This window comes from Molothrus aeneus, chromosome Z, assembly GCF_037042795.1.
Source record: "Molothrus aeneus isolate 106 chromosome Z, BPBGC_Maene_1.0, whole genome shotgun sequence".
In the NCBI taxonomy this organism is placed as follows: Eukaryota; Metazoa; Chordata; class Aves; order Passeriformes; family Icteridae; genus Molothrus; species Molothrus aeneus.
The window spans coordinates 2,072,258-2,086,219 of NC_089680.1; the positions used below are offsets into that span (position 1 = coordinate 2,072,258).

A 13,962-nucleotide genomic window follows, 5' to 3' on the forward strand; every position below is an offset into this window, starting at 1 on the left:
CGCCGTCTGTCCGTTAAGGGAAGATGTTAAAAAAACCGCCAAACGAACCCCAGCAACAGAAAAAGGAAACAGAAGAGATGCAGGAGGAAGGCATCAATAAGTACAGCAGAAAGATGTCTGGGGGTGCGGCTGGACATGAGCCCAGGGTGCCCATGTAGGTAATGGTCCCTGCGCTGTCCCAGCCAGGGTGTGACACAGCCCCAGTGTTAAAAATAGGTTAGAAACTGTTGTAAAATAGTTGATAGAATGTTAAGCGAGTACTGTTAGTTTGGTTATTGTAAAAGGGGTTAAAAGGGTAGTTATAGGAAATACGGTACTCAGCGTACCATATTATACCTAAGTAAAGTGCACCAGCCCCCAAGGGAAACGAGCCAGCCTGGACAGAACTGTAATGGACCAATCGAGAGCCTTAAACCTTCATGCAAATGAAGGATCCAAACAGAAACCAATATAAAGGGGCAAAAAAAGAAAAAAACAACAGGATAAAAAGGGGCTTCTGACCCACTGAACCTGTGCCGCTCCAGCTGGGGCATCGGGGATATCGCTGCTGAGCAGCCCCAGCGCCGGCGCTGCAGCACCCCCGACGGGAGCGCTCCTGCTCGGCCCGCCGGCCCCTGCTTTAGGCCTTTCTTTTTCTTATAATAAGTGCTGAAATCACTCTAGCACCGGGAGCTTGCTCTCGTTTTCAACACCAGGGCAGGGCCTGTCCCCTGTGCTGGCACTGCTGAGGCACCTCCAGTGCTGGGGACAGCTCTGGGCCCTCAGGACAAGAGAGACCCTGAGGGGCTGGAGCGTGTCCAGGGCAGGGAACGGAGCTGGGAAGGGGCTGGAGCCCCAGGAGAGGCTGAGGGAGCTGGGAAGGGGCTGAGCCTGGAGCAAAGGAGGCTCAGGGGGGATCTTGTGGCTCTGCACAGCTCCTGACAGGAGGGGACAGCCGGGGGGGTCAGGCTGTGCTCCAGGGAACAGGGACAGGAGCAGAGGGAACGGCCTCAGGCTGGGCCAGGGGAGGTTTAGATCGGATATTCAGAAAATTGTCTTCACAAAAAGGGGTCTGAAGTCCTGGCCCGGGGGGAGTGGTGGTGTTAGTTCTTAACATCCGTGTGGGTTTTATTTTTTTCCCCCCTCAGGCACTTTTACAGAAATGTAAGTGATTTCCGAAATAAGCAGCATGGAAAGAGTTGGTGAAGAATCACTTTTAGTACAACACATGCCAAAGTAGCTGAGGATTTTTCACTCAACCTTTTCAATTCCTAGAAGGGGAATCCACTGGAATCTGTGGCTTTACCAACCTCTCTGGATTACCAGAGGGACCGATCACACTGTGCCTGAGTTTCAGCACTTTCTCACTGCAGACCAAATCCTGTCTCACATGTGAGACATAAAATCATCCCCAACTGCAGACTGAGGGGTGCTGCAGGTGGGGGGATTCTGCCCCTGGGCTCAGGTGAGAGCTCACCTGCAGAGCTGCCCCAGCCCTGGCTCCAGCAGCACAAGGAGCTGGAGCTGCTGCAGCCAGTGCAGAGGAGGCCACGGAGCTGCTGCCAGGGCTGGAGCCCCTCTGCTCTGGAGCCAGCCTGGCACAGCTGGGGCTGTTGGGCTGCACAAGAGAAGCTCCAGGGACACCTCAGAGCCCCTGCCAGGGCCTCCAGGGGCTCCAGCAGAGCTGCACAGGGACTGGGGATATTGGGCAGGGATAGATGGGATATTGGGAAGGAATTCCTGTGTGGGTGGGGAGGCCCTGGCACAGGGTGTCCAGAGGAGCTGTGGATGCCCCAGCCTTGGAAGTGTTCTGGCCCTAAGTTGGATGGGGCAACCCTTTAGGGGAATGGAGCATCCAAGATTCAATGGCGGGGGCACCTTTAACAGATGACCTTCCCTGCCCTGGAGTTTACTTTCTCACTTTCTATGCAAATTTATAATCTGCAGTTCATTCTTCATTTCTTTCTGAAAATGAGTTGGTGGGCTTCGAGGGTCTCTGGTGGTCTTGATTCCCTGTACAGTCCTAGACTGCTTCTTGGCTTCATTGCTGTTCTGTGCTGTGTTTGTCTCCAGGAACTAGAACAAGGATGTTTGTCCCAGAAAAATGCTGCCCAATCTCTGAATGGCCCCTTTTCCAGCCACATCCTGTTCTTCCTCACAGCTGTGTTTTTACCAACAAACCTTGATTCTTGTTACCAACAATCTGTGGTTGGCTATACAATTATCCAGCTATTGGTGTTTGAGGCACACAACCTCTAATCTTCTGGGCTTCTATACTCAGGTTAATCAACCAGATTTAATCCATGAAACAGATAGCAGCTAACAAGCAAGCTCTGAGTAATGTCCATGCGTTAGAGAAAACAAATTACTTCTTGGTGGAATTGCCTTGTCAAGCTTGATATGCTTCAATGATGTCAGACCTAGGGGCAGGTTAACAAAGCTTGGGAAGAAAGGATGTACCACTGATAGCGGGCACAGAGAATGCAGAGTTTACAGGCAACAAGGACATCTGCTTGAACTTCCAAGATGAGAAAGAAACTAATAAAGTGAACCCAGCATCTGTGTGAAATCAGCTCGGACTGGGTAAACAATAATTCTGGCAGGGGGAATCTGTGACAACTGACCCAAGAAACCCACCGACCCAAAAGAAGAGAAAGACTAGGCATGAGAAACAGTAGAATCATTAACCAATACTAATTAATAAGAGAATTATGTAACATAGCCGCTGAACACTAGTTCCTCTGTATGCTAAAATGTATAAATCGTTAAGCATTTTGATTGTTCTAGAATACCACTGAGCACCCAGTCTTGCACAACCCTGCAATAAATAATCCATGTCTCTCTAGTGTGTCTAATTATTGGCTTATTGCACAACAGGTAAGGAATCAGATTTTTGCAGACAGCATTGTCACTGCCCTATCCCTTTTCCTGCCCCTGATACTGAGCCCCACCAGCTTTGCACCCCTCAAGATTTTATCAGTAGCTGTAGCAGGACAGCTATGACTAAGCAGCTGCATATTGTGAGCTTGGCTTTTTAAAGGAAATCAAGATGATTCCAAGAGGAATGGCTGTTTGGATGAGAGCCACGAGGATTGAAGTCAGCAGGACTGAGCAGTCAGTACCTGGGAGAAGAGTAATTCTGGCAGTGGGAGAGTGTGGCCAGCATCTCATTGACCAACAACTCAAAACAGACTAACTAAAATGAAAAGTGAGAGATTTAACTAGGAAAGAAGGGTCTGAGTGGTAATTAATTGAAGTGGTAGTTAATAGAATGGTACTAACTAACAGAGAAGTTATGAAATTTGTAAGCAATGAATGCTGACGCCTTTGGTTGCTGAAATGTATAAACAGAGTAACGTTTTGATGATGGATAACCTAGACACCCAACTACCTGCTTTGTGCTAACTAGAAAAAGAGACAGAAATACCTTGCCTCGGTGTGTGAAATGGTGCTGCACACCGGGGAACGAGCCCGCGGGGTAACCCTTCTGTCCCTGATTCTGTCACTGTCCCTGTCTCTGCTCCTATCCTTATCCCCGTTCTCTTCCGTGCCCCTGTCCCTACCCTTGTCTATGTCCCTTTCCGTGCTCCTGCCCTTGTCACTACCCGTGTCCCCGGCCCTTGTCCCCGGCCCTGCCTCAGTTCCTGTCCGTTTTCCTTCCCGTGTTCCTGCCCTTATCCCTATTCCTTCCCGTGTCTCTGCCCTTGTCCCATCTCCGGTCGCCCCTCGCTCCCCGCCCCTTCCGCCCGCTCAGGGCCATTTCAAGGACACATCCCGCAGCGGGCTTTTTTTCTAAAAGCCTCATTTAGTGTTTTATTTTGCTTTTAAAAATTATTTCTATCATTTTTATTGCCCATTCTACATATTCCTGTGTAGACGGACAGACAGGTAAATATACACACACGCATCCAAATCAGGGGCACGGGAAGCAGTTCCCTGGCGCTCCCCGCCCCCTGGGCGCGGCCTCGGCGCCAAAAGGGGCGTGAGGCGCCGCCGCCATTTTGTGTGCAGAGCGCGCGGCCGGCAGTCCTCAGCGTCCGCCAGCCTCAGCCTCCCCCGGGACCCGCCGCCGCCGCGATGCTCTCCGCCCGCGTGGCCGCCGCCCTCGCCCGCTCCCTGCCGCGGCAGGCCGGCCTGGTGAGCGCCATGCCCGCCCCGAAGCCGGCGGGGCTGGGGGGACGCGGCGCCGCCGCCATCTTGGGGGCCGCCGTGACATTGAGGGTGTGAGGGGGTGACTTCGGAGTGTGGGGAGGGAAGCACGGGGTGTGCTGTCAGCGCTGTGGGACAGACCCCGCAGAGGAACGGGGTGTCCTTGAGCGAGCTCGGGGTAGTGGTTTAAAGCTGTCAGGGCAAGGTCAAGGTTGTGGGTGTGAGGGGCTGAGGGGTTTATCCCTCTCACACCCCCTCAGTGTTTGTGAGGAAACGGAGGGTGGGAAGAGCCGTGAGGAACCAGTATTTCCAATGAATATGAACGGGGGAGAGGCCTTCTCGGGGTGCAGGATGCTGCCCTGGAAGCCTTGCTTAAAGTGCAAAAGCATGATCTTGTAATGCATTCATTATCACAGATTTTTTTCTTCTTTAGTGTTCAAAGTTGGCCATGAGAAGAGTTTCTTCTCAGGAAGGGTGATTAGGCATTGCAAGGGGATGACCAGGGAGGTGGTGGAGTTACCAGGCTCAGAGGTGTTTAAGGATATAATGCACTTGGTGCCATGTTCTAGTTGGCAAGGTGGTGCTTGGTCATAGGTTGACCTCAGAGCTCCTTTCCAAAGTAATTGCGATTCTGAGGTGTTTTTGGTATAGTGCTTTGTGTTTTTTTTTTTTTTTTCTTCTATGTGTTTAAACAATACCAATATCACTGCAGTTAGATTTGTGTTAGAAGACACAACCTTCTCTGTCTGCAGAGCACTGATTGGTGCAGTGATTTCTTTGTGCCCCAAGGTTCTCATGTTCAGCACAGAAATGACAGATGTGAGGAGGTTTCTCTTTGGGAGCTGCTGCAGCGATTGATGGTGACATCAGCGCACTGCAGAAAAATGCAGTGAAGGATTTGGAGCAATCTCCTTCATTATGTGTCCTTTCTTAATGGTGCTGGACTTGGTTCTATAGCTGTGAATGGGGTGCTGTGAAGCTTAGCTCAAAGCTGAGATGCACATAAGCAGCTCAAGATCAAAGATGTGTTAATCTCTCAGCAATTTTTTTGTGTGATTAAAGAAATCTTACTGAAACAATGGCTTATTTTAGGTTTCCAGAAACACCCTCGGTGCAGCATTTATTGCTACAAGAAACCTCCATGCCTCCAAAGCATGCTTTCAGAAAACTGGTGAGTCTGAGGAAGGTCTTGAGTGTGGTTTAAGAATTTGGTCTGTCAGACAAAAAAGGAATTTGAATACGATGAGTGTTAGTTGATGGGACTTCAGGACATTTATGTTCTGAGCATATTTAGGTGAACTGTTACCTGTTCACATGCAGCAAACTGCACTTTAATACCTTGACAATGCCCCCAGAGCAGGGAGTGGCTGTGTGTCAGCTGGCTTACACAGAGTACCTGCTTCGATAGCATTCCAGTCACCTGCAGCATTATTTGAAAAAAAATAGCCCCAGATTGGAGTCGCCTGCAGCAGAATGAAGGACTGGATGACTTCCCCAGGCCTGCCTGGGTTTGACCTTGTGTCCTTGAGCACAACTTTATTTTGCTGCCAGCACTCTGGTGTTTAGAGAAGACAGCTGCACTGTGTGGCATGTGTTTGGCAGTGCTTTATGCAAGTTGTTTTAAGGCGATAAAGGACATTACTAATAAGTAAGGTTTACAATGTTACTTACTGTTTCTTAACTGAGGAGATAACAAGCTGTTGGAAATCAAACTGAAGTATGGAGAATATGTTTTTATATCTTAGATCAAACTACTTGCTCCTGAAACATAACAAAATTCATTTACATATGTGTGGGTCTTGGATCACAGATTGTTTGGCAGGGTGTTCTGATATCCAAGGCTAAGTAGCTGCTCTGCCAGCAGGCCTGTTCTGCCTGGGCTTGGGCTGGTTAATTAATCTAATTGCTTTCTAGGGAGCAAGAGCATAGGATGTAATCAGGAAAGTGGATAACTACCAGGCCTGTTTTTGTTGAAGCTGCCTGGTGATGATGAGTTGAAGCTGCTTTTATTTGCTGGCAATACAGAGGCTGGTATTTATCTTACCCAAAGTAAAGGTGTTGCTAGCTAGACTGTGGAGCACAGCTGAGAAAAGGCACCTTGTGAATTTGAGGCAAGATTGCCGATTGCTCATTGTACCCTAAGATGCTAATCTGATTTGCACCGTCTCCCCAGGTACTGCCGAGGTATCCTCCATCCTGGAGGAGCGCATCCTGGGAGCCGACACCTCGGCCGAGCTGGAGGAGACGGGCCGCGTGCTCTCCATCGGGGACGGCATTGCCCGCGTGTACGGCCTGAGGAATGTGCAGGCAGAGGAGATGGTTGAGTTCTCTTCCGGGCTGAAGGTAAGCTGATGCCACTTAGCACAGTCTCTCTTTAGCACAGAGATATTAAAAAGACAGTTCTTTAAGGAGAACCTGAGACTATGCTTGGAGGCACCACTATGAGCATTGCATTGCAGCTTCATTGCAACTTTAGTACATAGTAATACATTTTTTTTTTAAACTTACGACACTGCTTTCAGTATCAGCATCTGATTCTCAGCCAGCATTTGAACATTTGAGCTGTCTTTGTCTTCATTTAGAAAGTAAAAGGACTAACCCGGCACTGGATTTTTTTCTTTGGTTTCAGGTTGTCTTTTCTGTTTGCTGTTTAGTATTGACGTCTCTGCTTCAATACATTATGCAGCTTGCTGGTTTGTTGTAGTCCTATCAGTGGGTTAAAACCTGTTCCAAGAGTACTGTAACAGCTCTTTGAGCATTTTTAGTGACCCATTTCACCTTGAGCAGAGAAGAAGCCAGTCCTTTTCTCTTGTCCAGCTTCTAGGCAAGGGAGTAACATACTTGAACCTTGCTTACCTTTTCTGTTCTTTTTAGAGAAACAATTGACTTGAGTGCTAGGCTGCTGGGGTATAACTAGCTCGTAAGTTGAAAACTTAGGCAACGTGGCTAGAGACACTTGTACATAAAAGCAGAAAATTGTCACAAGGTTGAGGTAGATCATGTAGGATTTTGTCCACAGTGAAATGATCATGTCAATATGAAAGTTTTAGTGCTTGTCGGTATGGGTTTTCTCAGAGTGATGTGATCTCTGTCCCAGGGCATGTCCTTGAATTTGGAGCCTGACAACGTTGGTGTTGTCGTGTTTGGTAACGACAGACTGATCAAGGAGGGGGACGTTGTGAAGCGGACTGGTGCCATTGTGGATGTTCCCGTGGGGGAGGAGCTGCTGGGCCGTGTCGTGGATGCCCTGGGCAATCCAATTGATGGGAAGGTAGGTGTAGCTGGGTGCCAAGTACCTCTGCTGTTACCTGTGTGATACAGACCTCAGCAGTTTTTTCTCTCTTTTAGGGTGCTATTGCATCTAAGACACGTAGGAGAGTTGGCTTGAAGGCGCCTGGGATCATTCCCAGGATCTCTGTGCGTGAGCCCATGCAGACTGGGATTAAGGCTGTGGACAGCTTGGTGCCCATTGGCCGTGGCCAGCGTGAGCTGATCATTGGTGACAGACAGACTGGGTAAGTTAAGTGCTCAAGCCTAAAATGTTCCTTAAACAGAGACTCAGGTGCAGTGGAGCTGGACATAGGATTGAGTAAGGGCTGGGAGAACCTTGGGCAGCTTAACTCACCAGCCTCTCTGTTCCACAGGAAAACTTCAATTGCAATTGACACCATAATCAACCAGAAACGATTCAACGATGGCACGGACGAGAAGAAGAAGCTGTACTGTATCTATGTTGCAATTGGCCAGAAGAGATCCACTGTTGCTCAGCTGGTAAAGAGGCTCACTGATGCAGGTATGAATTTTGGAGATGGTTGAGCCTGGCACCTGATGACATCCTTTTCTCATTGTAATGCTGTGACCTCTCCTGGCTGCAAGTGTAGACAGAATTCATATTACATGAGTAAATTACTTGACTTTATGAACAGGAAATCTCTATACCTTTCTAGGGGAAAAAAACCCTCATTTTTGCTGTATTGCAGTTAGGAAGACTATTTTTAGGCTCCCAAACTGCTGAATTGCTTCTGGAAAAGTTGCCCTGTGATTTTAGGGTTTTTTTTCAGCAGAGTTGGAAGCTTCATCTTGGCAGTCAGGCAGGCTTGGTGACAAGCTATGGCCTTCAAGTTGCCATTGACTTGGCATTTGTCCCATGTGCCAGTCAGTGTGAATGGCAGCTGGAAATGCAGTGAAGAGTTTTCACTGCCCAAACATAAGGCTTTAAATAATAGCATATCTTCAGAATCCGTGATTTCCATGACCAAGGCTCCACATTTAACAGACCTCGCAGGAGATCAGGCACTTTGACCTCATGCCTGGTGGTCCTGGCAGCTGTCATGGAAGAACCCACATGTTAAGGATGGTAATTTGTTTGACACTCAGGGAGGGTTGTACTGTCTTACAGCAGCCAGGAAACCATGGACTTTCAGTATGAGTTTTTTTAAGAAGAAAAATTTGTCTTCATCTTAAGCTTTGTTTTGAATGGGAAAGAAGTCTGCAAGTGTTAGATGTTAGCTGCCACAAAGTTGCCCTTGAGACTTCCTGAGTCACTTTTGCTAGCTGGTGTGTTTAGCTACAGCTGGTGTGCTGGGCTTTCCTGTAGCAACAGTGACACTGCCTGGATGTGCTTCAGCACTGGTCCTTCACACACTTGTGTTTGCTGATTTTGGGCATGATGACACAAGGCACTCAGAGGTGTTTCCAAATCCTTTCCAGATGCCATGAAGTACACTATTGTGGTGTCTGCCACAGCGTCCGATGCGGCCCCCCTGCAGTACCTGGCTCCCTATTCAGGCTGCTCCATGGGGGAGTACTTCAGAGACAACGGGAAGCACGCACTCATCATCTATGATGACTTGTCCAAACAGGTCAGCAAACTTTGGTTTTAGGCCTCGTGGTGTCGCATTGGTGTTTGTAGCTGTAAGAACACTCAGGTTTAGAGCTGTGAAACGTTCAGTGGGGTGCAGAGCTCTGAAGGCTGTCTCTGCTCCACGCAGGCTGTTGCCTACCGTCAGATGTCTCTGCTGCTGCGCCGCCCCCCTGGCCGCGAGGCCTACCCGGGCGATGTGTTCTACCTGCACTCTCGGCTGCTGGAGAGGGCAGCCAAAATGAACGACTCCTTCGGGGGCGGCTCCCTCACCGCCTTGCCTGTCATCGAGACTCAGGCTGGGGACGTGTCTGCTTACATTCCAACCAATGTCATCTCCATCACTGATGGACAGGTATGGCTTCCTCGCAGCCCAGCATCTCTGTGGAGCTTAGTGGCTGGTCTCTGAGGAGACCTCCAGGCTTCTGAACAAGATAATGATACAATTCTATCCTGCAGATCTTCTTGGAAACTGAGTTGTTCTACAAAGGTATCCGTCCAGCCATCAACGTTGGTCTGTCTGTGTCCCGTGTGGGTTCTGCTGCTCAGACCAGGGCTATGAAGCAGGTGATTAAGAAATTGCTGTTACTCCTCGTGCTAGAGATGAGTGGTGTGTAGGTGTGAGCAGAGAGGGATTAAAGCTTTGCATCTCTCAGTGTTACAAAATTATAAAAGAACAAACTTTAGAGATCTCTTTAATGCTTCCATTGCCTGCTGAGAAAGGCATGGGAGAAAGGGAAGTAGTGTCTGCATAAAGATGCAGGATTCAGTTTTGATGTGTTGAACTGGGTACTGATCACTTACAAAATAGAGAATGCTCTCTTAACTGCAGGCTTTTAGTCCAGACTAAATTATCTAGAATTAGACTAAATCTAGAATTAGAGAGATGTATATCAACAGTTGCTGTTTCCGCAGAGAAATAGTGTGGTTATGGTAGTGTGGGATTTTTGTAATGTTCGTAATCATCGGTTAGTTTTTAAATTTGACTTGTATGGAGTGCAAGGCAGAGCTGACTTGTAACACCAGTCAGCTGCTAGCTAACCTTCAAACTCCTGGGCACAGTTAGAGGTGGTGTCAGTGGCTGTGGCTGTGCCCTGCAGGTGGCCGGTACCATGAAGCTGGAGCTGGCTCAGTACCGGGAGGTCGCTGCCTTCGCCCAGTTCGGCTCTGACCTGGACGCAGCCACGCAGCAGCTGCTGAACCGCGGCGTGCGCCTGACAGAGCTGCTCAAGCAGGGCCAGTACGGTGAGTGCGTGCCCCGGGCTTGGCAGGGCTGCCTGCCACTGGTGCCCTGTGCTAACGAGGTTGGGCTTGGTTAGCATTAGTGGCTGTTCTGTGCACGTGGTACATGCAAATTGGCTTGCACTGAGCTGTCCCTGCGCGCTTGGACAGCTGTCCGTTCCAAGGACTCTGTAGTCTGTTATGTCCTGAGGGAAGAGTTCCAGTGGTGTGAGTGCTGTCTTTTCCTGCAGTTCCCATGGCTATTGAGGAGCAGGTGGCAGTCATCTATGCTGGTGTAAGAGGTCATTTGGACAAGCTAGAGCCCAGCAAGATCACCAAATTTGAGAGTGCTTTCCTGGCTCATGTACTGAGCCAGCACCAGGACCTCCTCTCCACAATCAGGTATGGTGGTTTACCTTGCTTTATCCCAAGGGTATTGATGTCTGGAGTGCAGATAATGGTCACTGAACTGTTAGTGTAGTGTGTCCTAGAACATCAGGCATTCAGCTGGCTGTATCAAAACTGGGGGTTAAATCAGCCTTCCTACCATCTGCCATCCTCAGCTTCAGCTCTTAGGAAAAGCAGCTGATGCTTAAAGTGAACCTTCTTGCAATGTGTCTCCTCTAACCTGTTCCTGAAATCTTGATTGATTCAGTTCCCCTATTGTGGACAGCTTTGAGCTGTTGGAGTGCTGTGGGTTAAGTGCTGCTGAGTGAACTGTTGGGGATTATTTCCATAGTCCTGTCCTGGAAACTGGTCCTGGCTTTTTTTGTCATGAAGACAATCATACGCCTTCTGTCTCTGGGGACCAGCTCTGTAGGTTGGGCCTCGTTGGAATTCAGATAGCTGTTCTGAATTAAACAGGACTGGCTCTTTCAGGAGAAGGGATATTCTGTCAGTGGGATGGCTTCATGCACCAAACAAGTGTGTTCGTTTATCTCCTGAATTTGTTAGGAATGGGGAGGTTTGTTGTAAAGCTTCTGTGTTTGTCTTGGGGTTGATGCTGTTTTGATTGTTGTGTCAGAATTTAACTGAACTCTTCCCACAGGACCGAAGGGAAGATCTCTGACCAGACAGAAGCAAAGTTGAAGGAAATAGTCACAAAATTCCTGTCTACTTTTGAGGCATAAACTCTTAAAACTAACAGACCAGACCAGGCTGGTTCTAGCAGACCAGACCAGGCTGTTGTGATCCAGTGTTCCAGCTCCGTCAAAGACGACAAAAGCATGTGCGACTTGAATGTACAGATCTCGGTGAGAATAAAGGTTCCCATGTAAAAAGGCTCTGTTCTGAATGTAAAAATACTGTGTTCTGAGTGATTTCTTTTTGCCTATACTTCTGGCTCGCTCTTGCGCCTGTAGAATCACAGATCTGAACTCCCCTGGACACAGCCCTGCTGGAGGAACGAAATCAGGGGTATCCTTAATAGCTGAGTGGGCAAACTCCCCTTACACAAGCCAGGAGAGTGATAGAGTTGAGGGACCTTCTCAGTGTTTATCGTTTGTGCCAGGCAGGCGTATCCTGCAGAGAGGGACATTGCAGCTGGGGGTCACAGGGATCACCCACTGGGCTTCACAGGAATCCCTTAACTGTGACACTGACAGAGCATTTCTTGGAATTGTTGTCTAACCCATCCTGGTGCCTGGCCTTTGGACTACTGGTCTTTGTGTCTCGGGACTATTGCAGGTGTAGCTGTCAACAGCAGTAATACCTGGAGATTTAAATCTGAGAATCCCAGAATGGTTTTGGAGAAGACCTTGAAGATTGTCTTGCTCCACCCTTCTGCCATGGGCAGGGACACCTTCCACTATCCCAGGTCACTCCAAGCCTTGTTCAGCCTGGCTGTGAGCACTTCCAGGGATCCAGGGGCAGCCACAGCTGATCTGAGCAACCTGTGCCAGGGCCTCACCAACCTCAGAGCCAAGAATTTCTTTCCAATATCCCATCTAACCTCGGCCTCTGTCACTATTAAGCCATTGCTCCTTGTCACTCCAGGCCCATGTAAATAATCTCTTCATCTTTCTTGTCAGCTCTCTTCAGGTACTGGAAGGCTGCAATTGGGTTACCCCAAAGCTGCCTCTTCTGCAGGTTGAACAGTCCCAATTCTCTCAGAAGAGCTGCTCCATCCCTCTGATCAAGTTGGTGCCTCTGGATTCCCTTCAGGAGCTCCAGCTCCTTGTGCTGTTGGAGCCAGGGCTGGGGCAGCTCTGCAGGTGGGCTCTCACCTGAGCCCAGGGGCACAGGGGCAGGATCCCCCCTGCCCTGCTGCCCACGCTGGGGCTCAGCCCAGGGCAGGGGGGTTCAGGCTGGGGCAGGACTGCTCTTGATACCTGCACAGTCCCAGGTTAACTTCCTGTACAGGAGTGTCCTGCATCCCAATCCAGCTGTGGAGTTACAGGCAGCTAGAAACATTCTCACACAGTTCAGGCTAACAAGCTTCTCTTGTTAATGGCCTGAGTTCTTTGAGAGAGTGGGCTCTGCAGTACCGGGCAAAAATATTCACACACTTGAAATCCAGAGATGGCAGATACCTTTTTCGGAACAGTTGGTGCTGTGCTCCGGGAGGAGGATCCTGTGCTCCTTCACCATCTTGTTACTTTTGTCCCAGGGCCCCAAAAGAGGTGGCTGAGGGGCCTTACAGGTGTGAGGGAATACTGCTGTGGAACATTTCCACTCTGATCTGCCCAACATCACGTTCATTCTAGGACAGCTTTTACAGCTTGTGACTCTCTTTCTGCCCAGTGACTAACCCCTTGTTACTACTTCATGTTGCTGTGCCATGTTTCATGTGCTGCTGTAGTTGGAAAGTCCTGAACTCAAAAGTATCTCAGTCCAAAACAAAGATGTATTGTTTTCTAGTAACATAAGATAAATGTTTCTGAGTGGTGCCAGGGGCTGGGGCTGGGAAGCTGGGAAATGGTGAGTGGATCACAAAATCACAGTGGTTTGGTTTGAAAAGGACCTTAAAGATCTGTGTCCACCTGCTGCTGTGTGCAGGGCACCTCATCCCAGGCTGCTCCAAGCCCCATCCAGCCTGGCCTTGGACACTGCCAGGGGTGGGGAGCCACAGCTGCTCTGGGAAACCTGTGCCCTAGCCCCACCATCCTCTCTGGGAAGTCTCTTCCCAACATCCCATCTATCCCTGCCCTCTCTCAGTGGAAAGACAATTCTCCCTTGCTCTGTTACTCTCTGCCCAAAGTCCCTCTCCAGCTCTCTTAGAGTACGTTTAGGTGGCATGGATTCATGCTGATGGTTTGTGCTCTCTTGTGTCAGGAGGCTGCGCACAGGGTTAGTATGCCTAAATCAGCCTCAGGTTACAATTGAACAGACTTATTTCAGTGAGTTGAAAATGCCTTTTTTTTTACACTACTGGAGTGTTTTAGCTGCCCCTGTGTTCAAGCAAAAACAGCAGTTGAGTGTGGTGGGTGTGATTGAGGCATTTCAGTACACAGTGTCCAATCTTTGCTTTCATATTTTCCAAGCATTGCTCAGAGCTCCCTCATGGAGTGCCTTGTGTCAGGCAATAGCCCCTAATAAAACTGTGTGACATGGGATGTGTGTGGTGAAGGAGGCTTGTGCGTGTTCAGGAGTGGCTGGGCAGGGGCTGAGCCTGGAGCAAAGGGGGCTCAGGGGGGCCCTTGTGGCTCTGCACAGCTCCTGGCAGGAGGGGACAGCTGGGGGGGTCGGGCTGTGCTCCCAGGGAACAGGGACAGGAAGGAGAGGGAACGGCCTGCAGCTGTGCTAGGATAGGT

General features: G+C 49.3%; 1 protein-coding gene across 1 annotated transcript; it reads left to right on the plus strand.

Moving 5' to 3' along the window:
- Nucleotides 1-3,978: 3,978 nt before the first annotated feature.
- ATP5F1A (ATP synthase F1 subunit alpha) lies at nt 3,979-11,512 on the plus strand. Its single transcript, XM_066569113.1, has 12 exons — nt 3,979-4,116; nt 5,221-5,299; nt 6,302-6,471; nt 7,226-7,399; nt 7,477-7,643; nt 7,773-7,921; nt 8,839-8,990; nt 9,120-9,344; nt 9,449-9,556; nt 10,090-10,234; nt 10,462-10,612; nt 11,259-11,512. The coding sequence occupies exons 1-12, from the start codon at nt 4,057-4,059 to the stop codon at nt 11,338-11,340; spliced, it is 1,662 nt and encodes a 553-aa protein (XP_066425210.1). The 5' UTR covers nt 3,979-4,056; the 3' UTR covers nt 11,341-11,512.
- The last annotated feature ends 2,450 nt before the right edge of the window (nt 11,513-13,962 follow it).